The sequence below is a fragment of the Ranitomeya imitator genome, chromosome 3 (genome assembly GCF_032444005.1).
Source record: "Ranitomeya imitator isolate aRanImi1 chromosome 3, aRanImi1.pri, whole genome shotgun sequence".
In the NCBI taxonomy this organism is placed as follows: domain Eukaryota; kingdom Metazoa; phylum Chordata; class Amphibia; order Anura; family Dendrobatidae; genus Ranitomeya; species Ranitomeya imitator.
The window spans coordinates 26,022,818-26,041,794 of NC_091284.1; the positions used below are offsets into that span (position 1 = coordinate 26,022,818).

Sequence of the window (18,977 nt, forward strand, 5' to 3'; positions counted from 1 at the left end):
GACCCCTCCTCAAGGGGGGGGGGGTACTGTTGTGAATTCTGTGGCAGAGCTCCCTCCTGTGGTCACAAGTGGTACTTCGGCTGATTCTCTCTGTGAGCTTCCGTTGGTGGAGGAAAGTGGTACTGCGGCTTCTGAGTTTCCTTCCTCAGGTGATGTGGTGAAGTCGTTAGGTGCTGCTCTATTTAACTCCACCTAGTGCTTTTATCCTGGCCTCCAGTCAATGTTCTAGTATTGGACCTGTTTCCTCCTGGATCGTTCCTGTGGCCTGCTGCTCTGCATAGCTAAGTTCTGCTTTGCTATTTTGTTTGCTGTTTTTTTCTGTCCAGCTTGTCTATTTGTTTTTTCCTGCTTGCTGGAAGCTCTGGGACGCAGAGGGTGTACCTCCGTGCCGTTAGTTCGGTACGGAGGGTCTTTTTGCCCCCTTTGCGTGGTTTTTGTAGGGTTTTGTGTTGACCGCAAAGTTACCTTTCCTATCCTCGCTCTGTTCAGAAAGTCGGGCCTCACTTTGCTAAATCTATTTCATCTCTACGTTTGTCTTTTCATCTTAACTCACAGTCATTATATGTGGGGGCTGCCTTTTCCTTTGGGGTATTTCTCTGAGGCAAGGTAGGCTTATTTTCTATCTTCAGGCTAGCTAGTTTCTCAGGCTGTGCCGAGTTGCATAGGGAGCGTTAGGCGCAATCCACGGCTGCCTCTAGTGTGGTTGGAGAGGATTAGGGATTGCGGTCAGCAGAGTTCCCACGTCTCAGAGCTCGTTCTTGTTTTTGGGTTATTGTCAGGTCACTGTATGTGCTCTGACCTCTATGTCCATTGTGGTACTGAATTATCTTATCATAACATGTACTGTACATGCAATTAGTACTGCCTCTCCCTGTAATTGATGTAGGTAAGTATAGTACTGCCTCCTTGTCTCTAACTGTATATGATGTAGGTACAGATAGTACTGCCTCCATGCCTCTCCCTGTAAATTATGTACATGCAGACAGTACTTCCTCTCCCTATAGGCACAGATAGTACTGCTTTCTTTTCTTTACCTGTAAATGATGTACATGCAGTTAGTACTGCCTCTCCCTGTATCCCTGTAAATGATGTAGGTACAGATAGTACTGCCTCCCTGTCTCCACCTGTAAATTATGTAGGTTCAGGTACTGTAGTACTGCTTTCCTGCCTTCACCTGTAGGTACAAATAGTATCACCTTCTATCGCCTGTCCCTATAAATGACGCATACACAGGTATTATCATTTCCATCTATCTCAGTGTAAATTATGTAGGCACAGATAGTACTGTCTCCCTGTCTCTCCCTTTAAATGATGCATGCTCAGGTATTACTGTCTGCATGTTTCTCTAGGTCAGTTATGCAGGCACAGATAGGACTGCAGCTCTGTCTCTTCCATAGTTTCCCTGCTTCAGATGTAAGTACTGATAACAATGGCTCCTATCAGCGATGTAGGCACAGATAGTACTGCTTTCCTGTTTCTGCTGGCACGGTGGCTCCTGCAGCAACCTGTAATATTCACTTAGGAATGAAGTCAGGATCATAGACAAAGACTGAGTATGGGGCTATAAAATTGGTGGTAAAGAAATCTGGATTTTTCTATAAATTCTATGATTACAAATCAATTTGTTAGTATATGTATTTTGTGTGTTTGGGGGGAGGATGATATGAAAGTTTCAGACCATTAAAAAAAAAAAGTGCTTTTAACGAAGTTACGGTAAGTTTTTCCTCCTCTCTAGCGTACATGCTATATACATAATATCATCTTATTATATCCGTACTGGAGGCTGCAGGCTGGGATATAATGCTAATGAGCAAAGAAGGCCAGAATTAGTGCAGACACTTCCCATTTCCACTCACCAGGGGGCACTGTAACACAGATTTAATGCTGCATGCGCCTCTTGCAGCGCCCAGCACACCACCCATCAGGAGCAATGCCGGCAGCCATGCTTTATGATACCATTGTATCTTCCAACCTTCTCAAATAAAACTTCAGTGCAGACATAATAGTGGCGGTAACCTTTACTTGGGAGTTATGTGATCCGAGGAACATTCAGTGTTAGAGAGACAGCAATAATCGGAGGCAATAAACACCGACTGCGGAGCAAGGAGGAAGACCACAGCAGACGAGAAGTGGACAGAAATAATGATAATAGCGAATATAGTGAACCCATATATAATATAATGATAATATAGAAGAATAAAAAGTTTCAAATAAGTATCTAAAAGTTTAAATCCCCCCAAATAAACATATTTGGTTTCACCGTGTCCATAAAATTCTGATCTATTAAAATAAAATTTTAAAAAAAGATCTAAACCTGATGTTAAACACCGAAAAAAAAAAAATGCTACAATTTCTGTGTTTTGGTAATGGCATTTCACTTAAAGAAATGCAATAAAAAGTGAGAAAAGCATTGTATGTTGCCCTAAACGGCATTGATCGGGTTAATTATTTTTTTATATCGATAGATCGGGCAATTCTGAAAGCAGCGATACCAAATATATGTAGATTTGATTTTTTTTTTTAATTGTTTTATTTTGAATGGGGCAAAAGGGAGGGTGATATTAATTTTTATATATTTTTTAAATATTTTTAAAAACATTTTTTTCTACTTTTTGCATGATTCAATAGTCACCTGAGATTAGAAGCTGCAGGACTTTGGTCGCCTCTGCTACGTACAGGCGATGATCAGATCGCCTCTGTGTAGCAGAAATGCTCACTTGCTATGTTCTGGCTATGACAACCATAGAGGTCTGCTTATTCCAGCTTTATGTCTGGGAAAAAAAAAATGGAAAACCAAAACGCAGGTCTGCGGCATTACACCACAAGAATGAGAGTTCTCTGCCTGGAATGGGCAGCGATATCCATTTTCATTTTCCTTATCTCTCCCTATTCCCTATTGAGCGGTCTTGGTTTTAATATGAAATCCAGAAGCAGCCGAGAACTTCACCCCCACGCCGTGCTACTGTATGTGACCGATCCTTAGGGGAATCTACTCCACAAAAACTGTCCTGGGGTGACAGAAATGAATACCGATATCATACCCCAAGTATTAAGTATAGAAAATACTATATCCCTCAGTGTGTAGCAATATTTCACACTATCTTTACCACTGTAAACCTTGTTTGAAAACCTAAATATCAGGAATAACTACTGTATTACAACTTCACATGAAATATACCAGTCCCAAGACTACTATAATACTGTCCCCTATGTACAAGAATATAACTACTATAATACTGCCCATATGTAACATAGGGGCAGAATTATAGTAGTTATATTCTTGTACATAGGGGCAGTATTATAGTAGTTATATTCTTGTACATAGGGGACAGTATTATAGTAGTTATATTCTTGTATATAGGAGCCGTATTATAGTAGTTATATTCTTGTACAGAGGGGCAGTATTATGGTAGTTATATTCTTGTACATAGGGGCAGTATTATAGTAGTCTTGGGATTGGTATATTTCATGTGAACTTGTAATCCAGTAGTTATTCCTGATAATTAGGTTTAGGTTTATTTATTTAGGTTTATGTAACATAGGGGCAGTATTATAGCAGTTATATTCTTGTACATAGGGGCAGTATTATAGTAGTTATATTCTTGTATATAGGAGCAGTATTATAGTAGTTATATTCTTGTATATAGGAGCAGTATTATAGTAGTTATATTCTTGTACAGAGGGGCAGTATTATGGTAGTTATATTCTTGTACACAGGCTATGTACAAGAATATACCTACTATAATACTGCCCCATGTGCTATATACTACGTGTCTGTGCTACAGTCATGGCCAAAAGTATTGACACCCCTGCAATTCTGTCAGATAATACTCAGTTTCTTCCTGAAAATGATTGCAAACACAAATTCTTTGTTATTATTATGTTCATTTAATTTGTCTTAAATGAAAAAAACACAAAGAGAATTGTCCTAAAGCCAAATTGGATATAATTCCACACCAAACATAAAAAAGGGGGTGGACAAAAGTATTGGCACTGTTCGAAAAATCATGTGATGCTTCTCTAATTAGTGTAATTAACAGCACCTGTAACTTACCTGTTGCACCTAACAGGTGTTGGCAATAACTAAATCACACTTGCAGCCAGTTGACATGGATTAAAGTTGACTCAACCTCTGTCCTGTGTCCTTGTGTGTACCACATTGAGCATGGAGAAAAGAAAGAAGACCAAAGAACTGTCTGAGGACGTGAGAAACCAAATAGTGAGGAAGCACGAGCAATCTCAAGGCTACAAGTCCATCTCCAAACACCTGAATGTTCCTGTGTCTACCGTGCGCAGTGTCATCAAGAAGTGTAAAGCCCATGGCACTGTGGCTAACCTCCCTAGATGTGGACGGAAAAGAAAAATTGACAAGAGATTTCAACGCAAGATTGTGCGGATGTTGGATAAAGAACCTCGACTAACATCCAAACAAGTTCAAGCTGCTCTGCAGTCCGAGGGTACAACAGTGTCAACCCGTACTATCCGTCGGCGTCTGAATGAAAAGGGACTGTATGGTAGGAGACCCAGGAAGACCCCACTTCTTACCCCGAAACATAAAAAAGCCAGGCTGGAGTTTGCCAGAACTTACCTGAAAAAGCCTAAAACGTTTTGGAAGAATGTTCTCTGGTCAGATGACACAAAAGTAGAGCTTTTTGGGCAAAGGCATCAACATAGAGTTTACAGGAGAAAAAAAGAGGCATTCAAAGAAAAGATCACGGTCCCTACAGTCAAACATGGCGGAGGTTCCCTGATGTTTTGGGGTTGCTTTGCTGCCTCTGGCACTGGACTGCTTGACCGTGTGCATGGCATTATGAAGTCTGAAGACTACCAACAAATTTTGCAGCATAATGTAGGGCCCAGTGTGAGAAAGCTGGGTCTCCCTCAGAGGTCATGGGTCTTCCAGCAGGACAATGACCCAAAACACACTTCAAAAAGCACTAGAAAATGGTTTGAGAGAAAGCACTGGAGACTTCTAAGGTGGCAGCAATGAGTCCAGACCGGAATCCCATAGAACACCTGTGGAGAGATCTAAAAATGGCAGTTTGGAGAAGGCGCCTTCAAATATCAGGGACCTGGAGCAGTTTGCCAAAGAAGAAAGGTCTAAAATTCCAGCAGAGCATTGTAAGAAACTCATTGATGTTACCGGAAGCGGTTGGTCGCAGTTATTTTGGCTAAAGGTTGTGCAACCAAGTATTAGGCTGAGGGTGCCAATACTTTTGTCTGGCCCATTTTTGGAGTTTTGTGTGAAATGATCAATGTTTTGCTTTTTGCTTCATTCTCTTTTGTGTTTTTTCATGTAAGACAAATTAAATGAAGATAATAACAAAGAATTTGTGATTGCAATCATTTTCAGGAAGAAACTGAGTATTATCTGACAGAATTGCAGGGGTGTGAATACTTTTGGCCATGACTGTATATACTATGTGGCTGTGCTATATACTATGTGGCTGTGCTATATACTATGTGGCTGTGCTATATACTACGTGGCTGTAGTATATACTACGTGGCTGTCTGTGTTATAAGCTACGTGGCTGTGGTATATACTATGTGGCTGTGTTATAAACTACGTGGCTGTGGTATATACTATGTGGCTGTGCTATATACTATGTGGCTGTGCTATATACTACGTGGCTGTGCTATATACTACGTGACTGTGTTATAAACTACGTGGCTGTGGTATATACTATGTGGCTGTGCTATATACTATGTGGCTGTGCTATATACTACGTGGCTGTGGTCTATACTACGTGACTGTCTGTGTTATAAACTACATGGCTGTGGTATATACTACGTGGCTGTCTGTGTTATAAACTACGTGGCTGTGGTATATACTATGTGGCTGTGCTATATACTATGTGGCTGTGTTATATACTATGTGGCTGTGCTATTTACTACGTGGCTGTGGTATATACTACGTGGCTGTGCTAAGCGTGACGTAAATACATTCATATTCTAGAATACCTGATGCGTTAGAATCGGGCTACCATCTAGAATATTATATATATATATATATATATATAAACTGTACAAAAAATATTTTTTATCAATACAAAATAAATAATTACATCTTATATAGTATTATGTCCAATCTATCAAAATAATATAAAATTAGTTAATCCACATAATAAGCGCTTGAAAAAAACACACAAAAAAAATAGAAACAATCGAATATATCCCAGAATGTTATCCAGGAAAACTGCAGCTAGACATGTAAAGAACAAGTCGTCTCACAGCTCCATCAGCAGAAAGGTAAAAAGTTGTGGATCTCAGACAACGCGACACAAACTATTTTTTTTTTTCAAAGACCTTTTTTTTTTTTTTTTAACTTTTTAAAACTTTTTTTACTTCTGAATTTTTTTTCCAATCTGATCTTCAGAAATGAGCAGCCGTATGTTACTCACTTGCTGGGGGACGGGCTGCGAAGGTATCGGGCTTGGACGGCCAAAACATCATCATCCTCGTCGCATTTATCAGGGACCACTTGTTCATGGTCTTGGTCTTGGCCGGACGCCATGATGGGTCACCCTGAAAATAAAGAAGAAAAAAATTAGTGAATTTATATTTTATAGATTGGTGAGGCTCTCCAGCTATTGCGAAAATACGACTCCCAGCGTGCCATGATCTAGATGCTGAGAGTTGTAGTTTTCGCATCAGTTTGGAGACCACATCAGAGAACAGAAATTCATTTCTGGTAATGCTGTAAAACACTGCCTGCTTGGGGGGGGGGGGGGCATTGGGGGGGAAGAATCCCAACATGAGGGGCAGGAGCCTGGAGGTGACATCTATAGTGGCAAGAATACTCAATCACATGAATGACACTGCCATCTTGTGGTTGTCAATGGAGTTGTATGCAACTTTTTATAAAGCATCTTATGGATGATTTTTCACTGTTTTTGTAGGGTGGATGATGAAAAGTAGTTACAGGGTTCAATTCTAACAGCTTATAGGTCCAAAAGACCCCGCTACCACAAAAGAAGACACTACTATTATAAATAGCACATAGGAAGCGGGGGACCATCATGTGCTGCCGTATATTATTATAATAGTAAGATGTCGGAGGATGATGATTGATTATTCACTGTCCTCATGGATATTATGATATCGATGATACATTGAGGATATTGATTAGGATCAATAACAATAATTTTAAGGATGATAACAAATGTATTGATGCTAATTATTGTGTTGATGATGATGATGATGCTTGAAGACAGAATTGAATGCTTATGATATTGGTAATTGATTGACGATCATAGTAACATAGTAACATAGTAACATAGTTAGTAAGGCCGAAAAAAGACATTTGTCCATCCAGTTCAGCCTATATTCCATCATAATAAATCCCCAGATCTACGTCCTTCTACAGAACCTAATAATTGTATGATACAATATTGTTCTGCTCCAGGAAGACATCCAGGCCTCTCTTGAACCCCTCGACTGAGTTCGCCATCACCACCTCCTCAGGCAAGCAATTCCAGATTCTCACTGCCCTAACAGTAAAGAATCCTCTTCTATGTTGGTGGAAAAACCTTCTCTCCTCCAGACGCAAAGAATGCCCCCTTGTGCCCGTCACCTTCCTTGGTATAAACAGATCCTCAGCGAGATATTTGTATTGTCCCCTTATATACTTATACATGGTTATTAGATCGCCCCTCAGTCGTCTTTTTTCTAGACTAAATAATCCTAATTTCGCTAATCTATCTGGGTATTGTAGTTCTCCCATCCCCTTTATTAATTTTGTTGCCCTCCTTTGTACTCTCTCTAGTTCCATTATATCCTTCCTGAGCACCGGTGCCCAAAACTGGACACAGTACTCCATGTGCGGTCTAACTAGGGATTTGTACAGAGGCAGTATAATGCTCTCATCATGTGTATCCAGACCTCTTTTAATGCACCCCATGATCCTGTTTGCCTTGGCAGCTGCTGCCTGGCACTGGCTGCTCCAGGTAAGTTTATCATTAACTAGGATCCCCAAGTCCTTCTCCCTGTCAGATTTACCCAGTGGTTTCCCGTTCAGTGTGTAATGGTGACATTGATTCCTTCTTCCCATGTGTATAACCTTACATTTATCATTGTTAAACCTCATCTGCCACCTTTCAGCCCAAGTTTCCAACTTATCCAGATCCATCTGTAGCAGAATACTATCTTCTCTTGTATTAACTGCTTTACATAGTTTTGTATCATCTGCAAATATCGATATTTTACTGTGTAAACCTTCTACCAGATCATTAATGAATATGTTGAAGAGAACAGGTCCCAATACTGACCCCTGCGGTACCCCACTGGTCACAGCAACCCAGTTAGAGACTATACCATTTATAACCACCCTCTGCTTTCTATCACTAAGCCAGTTACTAACCCATTTACACACATTTTCCCCCAGACCAAGCATTCTCATTTTGTGTACCAACCTCTTGTGCGGCACGGTATCAAACGCTTTGGAAAAATCGAGATATACCACGTCCAATGACTCACCGTGGTCCAGCCTATAGCTTACCTCTTCATAAAAACTGATTAGATTGGTTTGACAGGAGCGATTTCTCATAAACCCATGCTGATATGGAGTTAAACAGTTATTCTCATTGAGATAATCCAGAATAACATCCCTCAGAAACCCTTCAAATATTTTACCAACAATAGAGGTTAGACTTACTGGCCTATAATTTCCAGGTTCACTTTTAGAGCCCTTTTTGAATATTGGCACCACATTTGCTATGGATCATGGGAATTGTTTATTGAGGATGATAATTGTGATAATTGATAATGATGATTGATCAGCGAGGGTGTTGATTTTTTTTTGGTAATCGATGATGATGATTGAAGAACATGATGATGATGATGACTGAGGACGATAGTTTGTTAATTGATGGTTATTATGGATAGTGAATGATTATGGTAATTGACTGGGGATGATAACTGAGTATGGTAATTGATAATGATCGATGATAGTTGATTATTGTAGTGGTCGGGGATGCTGATTGAGGATCATTATCGGATTATAGTAATTTGATGATGAAGATGAGGATGATAATTGATGGTGTTGACTGAGGATCATGATTAATTATGGTAGTTGATGATTGGGAATGATTAATTATGGTAGTTGATGACTGGGAATGATTAATTATGGCAGTTGAGGACGATTGATGATATGTCTTGATGGTAATTGTTGATCATTGCGAATAATCATTGATTTTGGTTATTTTGGTTATTAAAGATGATAATTGATTATTGATATTTGATGACGATCATTGAGTGTAATCATTTATTATAATTATTTATTATGAAGATGTTCGACGATAGTTGATGGTGACCGATTTGGATGGATGATGGACTGAAGATATTGGATGATGTAATTAATGGTCTATCACGATGATTGAGGATAATTAGTTATTAATTGATTTTGATGATAATCGATGATGGTAATGACTGAAGATGATAACCGATTATTGTAATTGATGATTGAGGAGATGTGAAGCTGTAATTGATGATTGATAATTGATGATCATTGACTGTAATAATAGATAATGGTCATTGGGTAAGAAGATGATTGAGGATGGTGATTGATGGTAATTGTTGATTGAGGATAATTGATGATAATGATAATTGATAGTGATTGAAGATCGTGACGATGAAGATGACCGAGGATAGAAATTGATGGTGTTGATGATTGAGAATGATTAATTATGGTGGTTGATGTTAATTCATGATGCTAATTGATAATGATCATTGAGGATACTCATTGATTTTGGATATTGGAGATGATTGAGGATGATAATTGGTTACAGTGGATGATGACTGAGGATATTTGATTATATAATTGATGGTTGATAACGATGACTGAGGATAATAATTGATGACGATAATTGAGGATAATCATTGATTATAGTTATTGATTATGAAGATGATTGACCATGATAATTGATGATGGTAATTGAATGTGATGACTGACAGTGATAATTGATTATTGTCATTTATGATTGAGGATATTTGATGCTGTAATTGATGATTGATGTTTATTAGATTTTTTTATGATAGTTGATCATTGATGATATTTGATGATGATCTTTGTGTGTAATAATTGATTATGGTCATTAAGATGATTGAGTATGATTGATGACTGATGATATTTAATATAACTGATGATTATGGTAGTTGATATTTGATGATCATTGAGTGTAACAATGATGGTTATTGATTAAGAAGGTGATTGAGGATGATAATTGATGACTGAAGATATTTGATGATATAATTGATGTTTATTATATTTGATTATGGTAGTTGATGATTGATAATAATTGATGATCGAACTGATGATGATGTTGATTATATTTGATTATGGTAGTCGATGATATAATTGATGATGATTTTGATTATTTTTGATAATTGTAGTTGATGATTGATGATGATCATTGAGTGTAATAATGATGGTTATTGATTAAGAAGGTGATTGTGGATGATAATGACTGAATATGATAATTGATGATGGTGATTAATGACTGATGACATTTGATGATTGAGGATAATATTATATTACTGACGATATAATTTCATGTTGGCTTTTGGTTCAGCTATGACTCTGTGTCTGATGGATCGAAATGGTGCATGAATGACATGCTCAGCTTATATTGGGTTCTGCCGTGGTTTTGTGTCTCTAGATTATACATGGTTATATCACCGTTATATGATGGTTATATGACTGTGATGGAGGTTCACAATGGCGGTATGAACAGATCCTAACGTGAGTCTTTTTATTGTTCTCCTCGCCCTCCTCAGTGTTTCCTCCCCTCCTCCTTTTTTTTAACATTTTTCTTACCAAGTCCCTCAAAAATCTCTCATTTCACACATCCCCGTGGCGCCAACTTTCCTTCCCTTTGTTTTGTCACTTTCTACTGTTTATTTCCATCGGCAGCCGTGGTCGTGCGGAGAGCTCTCCAGCGGGTCCCTCGCCTCGCGCCGACTCTTCCACGCAGACCAGACGAGGCTTTTCATTTTTCAGTTTGAAGTTCACTTCCATCTCACCCCCCGAGCTAGTCGTCAGACATTCAGCGGTGACACAATGTATTTGCCGGGCCTTCTCCTGCCGCCGGGCTTTTAACAGCCGAGCGCCGCCATTCCAGCGAGGGGCCGCGCTTTGTCATGACATCTGAAGAGCCAGACAGAGAGGACGATCTTCAAAGCGGCACATGGCGGGGACTCGTTTCCAGCCATGGGATGTTATGTCAAGCTGTTCTTATGAGCTGAGGGCCTCGTTCTGTGGACGCCGAACGACCGTAGAGGGAAACAGGAGGCATAAATGTCAGCACCGGCACGGTGCGAAGCGGCAGAATCAATCTCCCCCCGAAGGAAAGCGTCCGTGGCAGAATGTGAATAGCAATGTAACGGAGAACTGCTGAGCACGGGCATTCGCCAGAGAAGGCAGCGAGCAAGAGGAGGAGTAGTCATCATTGCACAATGCTGGGGGTAATGTGCAATATAGGGGGACACCTGGGCAACAGTATGAAAAACGCTGCACCCTCAATAACTAACATATACCTCCCTGTGCCCACCTGGCGGCACAGTGCAAGTCCAGCTCCAGAAATGGGGTAAGAGCCCTCTGAGGCTCAATATCTCATCAAGTCCACCTAATTTGGAGCTGGACGTGGCCCCCTGTACGACCAATGATATGTCTACCCCAGGCAGCGGGCCATGTATAGGTGGACACAAGTATCGGGCTAAGCAATGGAGAATAAAGCTGTAGAAGGGAGCAAGTAGCAATTATCTGGTTATAACAAGGAATCGTTCCCTCGACGCACGCTGTTTATGGAAGCCTGTATTCTGCGAATGGCGACGACTCGGGGGGATATTTGTGGTTGAGGCCTTACGCGCGACGTTCTAAGGAGTTGCTAAACCAAGAATAAGAGCAAAATAAAGAAATCTCAACGTTTGGGATCATCGACCAAAGACAGACGCTGTTTATGGTAGTCTGTACTCTGTATAGGTATCGGCTTGTGAAGTCTGTCTCCATGAGATCATTACACTACAGCAACCACTTACAGTGTGAACAGTCTCCTGCCATAGCCTCGCGGACCCCCTCAGATCCTCTCAGCAGAGTGCTGTTTATGGCAGCCTGTATCCCGTGAACGGTTATTAGGTACAGTGCCGCTGACGGGAGCAGGGACAGCCTCTATGATCAGTGTGATGGTGGGATATGCTATGTGGGCATCATTTTGTGTATATTTTTATTTTACTGATTATCATGGTGTTCTCTTGTAAGATGAGTTATTTGCTAATTGATGAATTGCTGTTATTTGCCATCTGATATCAGCCCCCACATTCCTGTACTGTTATCTCTCCACAGGGTCAGTGAATAATGTTGTTTGCTAATATGCTAATGACATATTGAACTAGCTTGTTGAAACAATGACCCCCTGTAGTGCCTTAATCCACCAGGCACCTTTGTCAGGTGTGGGAGGCCTGAAAACCACCCCATCCTGTCTGACTACCCCTGGACATAAGGAGAGGACATGAGCTGGGGGAAATTCAGATCCTGTGTGGAATGATGATGTGTTCACAGCACGTCAGAGAGAGAAAGAAGAGTATATGGACTGTTATCCTCTGTGCTGGATTGTTGGACTTTTATTCTGTAACTGACCTGCATTCGTGTTCTGGAATATTGTATCCTTTGTGTGGTGGATCGTATATGGACCTTTCGTATTTTTGCCTAAATAAAGGTCTTGGGATTGTTCACTCTTCGCTGGCTCTGCTGATTGTGTGGTACCGGAGAAGGACCTCGTGACAACTGGTGGCAGCAGAGGGATCAACAGAGCGTAACCTAATGGAGAACCACCCACAGAGTGAGTACAGAAATTAGACTGTATGCAGTTTACAGGAGAGAGCCAGAGAGCCTGGGCCTGAACTACCAGGGACTGACTAAAGAGGCCTTAATTGACCTACTGGTGGGTGCCAGCCCGGCCACCTCCTCCCATATGTCTGAAGAATGAGTACTGGAGACGAGGACCCCCACACCAAAAAAGCCAGTGGGTGGTGTGGTACGAAGAAGAGAGGGCGGTTCTGGGCCCGGGCGTCTCTCTGGAGTATAAGGTGGAGGCTGCCCGCCGGGCACAGCGGAGACAAGAAGCAATGGAGCTGGAAAGAGTGAGTAACGCAATGTGGAATGTAAACCCAACGATTCGGGAGCCTGTACGGATCACCCGGACAGAGTTTAAGCCTTTTGCTGAGGCTTCCGGAGATGTGGGGGGGTTCTTCAAGGACTTTGAGCAGCAGTGTGCTGTGATGGAGGTGCCCCACTCTGGCTGGATGCGTTTATTAGTGGGACTCCTGAACGGTAGCCTGGCGGAGGCTTCCCGATCCATTGACTCACAGCAGAACCAGGATTATAACATTGTAAAGCGGACTATCCTGGATTACCATGCTATCACCCCAGACTCATATAGAGCCAAGTTCCGAGACCTCCCATGCACCACGGGGGGATCGTTTAGGATGTATGCACATAAGATGTCCCAGGCATGTCGGAGATGGCTGGAAGCAGAAAACGCCTTTACTGTGGAAGATGTTATACAGGTGTTCCTTATAGAACAAATTCTTGCTAAGTGCCCAGCAGAGGTACGGGAATGGGTCTGGGAGCGCACGCCGTGCACCGTGGATAGAGCTGCAGCCCTGGCCGATGAAGCCCTTACTATCCAACCGCAATGGAGGAGGCTTCAGGACAATGAACCACAGCCTGCTCCCGCGTCCCATCCCCCTCCGATTATATCTGCCCCTCCACCCAGCCGCAGGCCGATGACAATCTCGCCTCACAATCCTGGGCCCCAACAGTTCCAACCACGACCTCGGGGTATCACAGAGAGATGTTATGGGTGTGGGCAACCAGGACATTTGCAGTCTGGCTGTCCCTCAAGGATTTGGTGGGAGCCCCACACAGCCCCACCTCGTCCAGTACATCTTGTGCACTCCATCCTGCCTGAGGAAGAGCTACCACCACCCCCACCAGAGTGGACCACCGACCACGGCACCATAGATACCCCTCCTGGAGAGTACGGACTCCGGCCTTTGTCCATCAGAAATACAGAGCAACGGCAACGCCACCTGCAGGATGTCTTAATTGATGGATACAAAGTGTTGGGATTTAGAGACACGGGGGCATTCCTGACTATCGCTGACCCCCGTGTGGTTCGACCTGAGGCAATTCACCAGGGTCCGGGAATTCCCATTGTCCTGGCAGGGGGTGTCCGCAAATATATTCGCGAGCTTTGGTACGTTTGGATTATGGTTTTGGAGAAAAACTGTGTTGGATTGGAGTTATGGGAGGACTTCCTGCAGATATCCTCCTTGGAAATGACATTGGGGAGTTACAAAGTCATTTTGTGGGAGCAGAAGGTCCGTGGGCCTCTCACTCTTCTGAAAGAACAATTGGAGGGAGATATCGCAGATACCGGAACGCCCATCATTCCCTACGTTCTAGAGTTCAGAGACTGTCTCGCCCAGCTAGCTACCTTGGCTAATTAACATCAGCGAATGGCCCAGTCCAGACAAAAAGCCTGGTATGACCATAAAGCCAGGACCCGGGAATTTATGGACAAGTGCTCATGATTATTGCAACCCCTGCCACTGTACAAGGAACTATAAACTATTGAGCAATGTGGACTAAAGCGAGCAGGCCAGAGGTCTGTATAGACCTTATAGCGTGCTCACTTATTATAAGGGGGGAGAGGTTGTGATGGTGTGATATGCTATGTGGGTATCATTTTGTGTATATTTATATTTTACTGATTATCATGGTGTTCTCTTGTAGGAGGAGTCCTTATTTGCCATCTGATATCAGCCCCCACATTCCTGTACTGTTATCTCTCCAGGGGGTCAGTGAATAATGTTGTTTGCTAATATGCTAATGACATATTGAACTAGCTTGTTGAAACAATGACCCCCTGTAGTGCCTTAATCCACCAGGCACCTTTGTCAGGTGTGGGAGGCCTGAAAACCACCCCAACCTGTCTGACTACTCCTGGACATAAGGAGAGGACAGGAGCTGGGGGAAATTCAGATCCTGTGTGGAACCATGATGTGAAGAGCATATCAGAGAGAGGAAGAAGAGTATATGGACTGTTATCCTCTGTGCTGGATTGTTGGACTTTTATCCTGTAACTGAACTGCATTCGTGTTCTGGACTATTTCATCCTTTGTGTGGTGGATCGTTTATGGACCTTTCGTACTTTTGCCTAAATAAAGGTCTTGGGATTGTTCACTCTTCGCTGGCTCTGTTGATTGTGTGATATCGGAGAAGGACCCCGTGACAGTCAGTTTCTAGAGATCGGCTTTGGTGAACCAGAGAGTCATTTCCAGTTCCTGGCCGTGATGGTCATGTCGGTGCTGTTTATGGTGGTTTGTATCCCACTAATGCTCTGCAGGCAGATATATTACCAATCGGTTTTACAGAAGTTTCTATGGAGCAGTTGCCGGACAATGATCTCCTGTCTTTGCCTAGATATTTAAGTCATAAGGAATAATTTTATTAGATGCAATCGCTTACAGGCAATCGCTTTGTAGAAACGCACCTGGATCCTGATGAAAGCTGGAGGAAATCATTATTTTATCTGTTATAAACCAGTGGTTTCGGTAAAAAGCTCAGGGGGGAGCAGCTATGGATATTTTTATCTCTACGTCGTTACTACGTACACGTTGCTAGGGGCTCTGGCGTTTCCAGGCAGCGATCAGGGTCTTATCCGCCGCTGATCCTGCTCTCGCCCTTCATAGGATCCGCATTTATTCGGGTAAACAATCACTCCCAGCATTTATGGAGCGGCCGCCCGCCAGCAAATCCTCGCCAGAAGTATTACAGCCACTGTTCTGCGCTAATCTACTTTGCAGATGACAGGAGGCAGTTGCTTAAATAGCAATTCCTGCATATTCTCCATTTATCTAGGGGGCAGTTTTGCATTTTTATGTTTGGCCTCAGCTTTGCAGCGGTTTTGGGACAAATCATGGAAGGAAAGTCCAAGGGAATTGTTATTCAAGCAATGACTTAACTGTCAGTATACCGGCACGATGCTACGGACGGAGGGTGGATTCAGAGGCAAAAAAAAAGGTCCTGACCTCGTCCTGCCTACACAGCTGATGGTTTGTTACAATGTGCAAAGGTAGAAAATCCTCAGCAGCGCAAATCTTTCTCATGGGATTTATACTAAGTGTTATAGTTCTTACCTGTGCTGACACATTGTAGCAAAACTTCAGCTGAATACTGTTTTGTAGTTCTTAACTGCACTGACACATTGTAGCAAAACTTCAGCTGTATACTAAGTGCTACCGTTCTTAACTGCACTGACACATTGTAGCAAAACTTCAGCTGTATACTAAGTGCTACTGTTCTTACCTGCACTCTGACACATTGTAGCAAAACTTCAGCTGTATAGTAAGTGCTACCGTTCTTACCTGCACTGACACATTGTAGCACCGCTGACCCAGTCACGTCATCAGTTCGTCGGCATGACAACCAGAGGTCTCCTTGACACCTCTATGGTTGTCAGTGCCGGATTGCTGTGAGCGCCACCCTGTGGTCGACGCTCATAGCAAGGCTGTAATTCAGCTACATAGGAGCGATCTGATGATCGCTCCTATGTAGCAGAGCCAATCCAGTGGTGCCAGCTTCTATTGAAGCATGGCAAAAGTTAAAATGTTTTTAAAAATATGAAAAAAATAAAACAAATATAAACGTTCAAATCACACCCCTTTCGCCCCATTCAAAATAAAACAATTAAAAAAAAAAACCAAACCTACACATATTTGGTATCGCCGGGTTCAGAATCGCCCGATCTATCAATCAAAAAAGCAATAACCTGATCACTAAACGGTATAGTGAGAAAAAAGACAAAAACGCCAAAATTTTTTGGGTCGCCACGACATTGCATTAAAATGCAATAACGGGTGATCAAAAGAACGTATATGCACAAAAATGGTATCAATAAAAACGTCAGCTCAGCACACACAAAATAAGCCCTCATATGACCCCAGATCACAAAAAATGGAGACGCTACGGGTATTGGAAAATGGCGCAATTTTTTTTTTTTTTTTTTTTTTTTTTTGGAATTTTTTTTTCACCCCTTAGATAAGAGAGAACCTAGACATGTCTGGTGTCTATGAACTCGTAATGTCCTGGAGAATCAGAATGTCAGCTCAGTTTTAGCATTTAGCGAACCTATGATTGTTCATAAATAAAGCATAATAAGTTTATAAGTAAAACTGTTCTACAATGAACACTATTATGTATATAGCTGAGAAGCGGATACAGTGTATCCAGTGTAGACAATGCTCCGTGGACTCCAGACTGAGATGTGTGCAGCTCACAGAGCATTGTCCACACTGGATACAATGTATCTATTCCTCAGCGGAGAGCAGGACCAGCTACGAGTGAAAATTAGGGAAAGTCTTTACAACTCCTATAGGCTGTACCCCCTGAGGTTGCATCTAGGAACACTGACTGACTACCTTTATGGGAGGTCTAATCGTGTCCATATTGATGGTCACCCAACTTTCACAAGCAGGAATAAGGATAATTAACAGTTTAATTCTTGAATAGAAAAACATGGCTACCTTCTTCCAAAAAAAACAGGACCACCGAGATGCTCCAATGTCACAAAAGGCAGCCATGTCTTTCCAATATTGGACTACCCCTTTAACATTTTTTTAACAATGTTGTTCCTCGGGGGCGGAGCAACCGGAACAGATTGTTACCTCCCAAGAACAAGGGAGGTGGGACCAATTAAGATTGGGCAGCAAAGGATAGGGGCAGCATACAATTGGTGCAATCAAACAATGTAATCTGGTCCTGTTCACACAGCTGAAGTTTTGTCACAGTGTATCCAGTGAAATACTGAGAGATTATAACCCCTATGACCCTATACCCAGACACCCGTGGACATCCGCCACCTCTATGGAGAAGTGTAACCAGAGCGCCCCCTTCTGCCCCCGCACTACCGATCAGCCGCGATTAGGAGTAAAGAGGTTTATAAACATGAAAAATACAATGTTACATTATATCAGACCAAAAAGTAATAAGAACATAAAAATAAAACATCAGAAAAATCCAACTCCGATTTGCCAGAAAATCAGCAACGAAACACTTGGATTTCTGCAGCGAATTTGCCCAAATCTCAAGTTACACCTGGATGGCGCCACGAAAAAAAGTCGCCAAATTTGCAACAATGTGTCCGAGTGCCCAGCGTTACATTACTAATTGCTGTAAGAGCTTCTACTATAATAGTGGGGACGGCATCACGCCGACCTCCTAGGGTAGAAGGATGATATCACCCGAATTTAGGACTGAGCTTAGACCGGGGCAGCTGGACGTGACAGGTCTCTGAGAGCCGGAGACAGGTGGTCGGCCTCAGCTAACGGAGCGACAAGGACCAAGACAAGAGCGACAAGGACCAAGACAAGGCCTTCACACAACAGCACGAAAATCCGCAGGTCCCCAAGAACTGGCACCTCGAAGACCAAGGCGGAAACCACCAACAGGAGCAGAACACGAGAGGAGAACATTTACCTGGAGTCCTGAGAACACCCTGGAGGAGAAGTGCTGGATCACACAGGGAGGGCCGGGGGGGCGACACTCTCCAAACTGTACTGTGACTGCTAAAATTAGGAGCAGGACAGCACTGGCTGCTGATATCTGTCCTCACAAGGAATGCCAGGGCTGGGAGGAGGGGAAGGGGCAGAGAGCATGGCGTCTGTATCCAACCCTGACAATGGCAGTATATAGTGGTTACATTCCTGTACATAGGGGGCAGTATTATAGTAGTTATATTCTTGTACATAGGGGGCAGTATTATAGTAGTTATATTCTTGTACATAGGAGCAGTATTATAGTAGTTATATTCTTGTACATAGGGCAGTATTATAGTAGTTATATTCTTGTACATAGGGCAGTATTATAGTAGTTATATTCTTGTAAATAGGAGCAGTATTATAGTTATATTCTTGTACAT

At 42.3% G+C, this 18,977-nt stretch overlaps 1 protein-coding gene across 1 annotated transcript in view; it reads right to left on the reverse strand.

Moving 5' to 3' along the window:
* Nucleotides 1-18,649, reverse strand: part of STYXL2 (serine/threonine/tyrosine interacting like 2) — a 72,350-nt gene extending 53,701 nt beyond the window's left edge. The window contains exons 1-2 of the mRNA XM_069760596.1: nucleotides 18,536-18,649; nucleotides 6,402-6,525 (exon numbers count right to left, since the gene is read on the reverse strand). Of these exons, the coding sequence (XP_069616697.1) occupies nucleotides 6,402-6,514 (113 nt within the window). The 5' untranslated portion in view covers nucleotides 6,515-6,525; nucleotides 18,536-18,649. The remainder of the gene's footprint in view (nucleotides 1-6,401; nucleotides 6,526-18,535) is intronic.
* Between the last annotated feature and the right edge of the window lie 328 nt (nucleotides 18,650-18,977).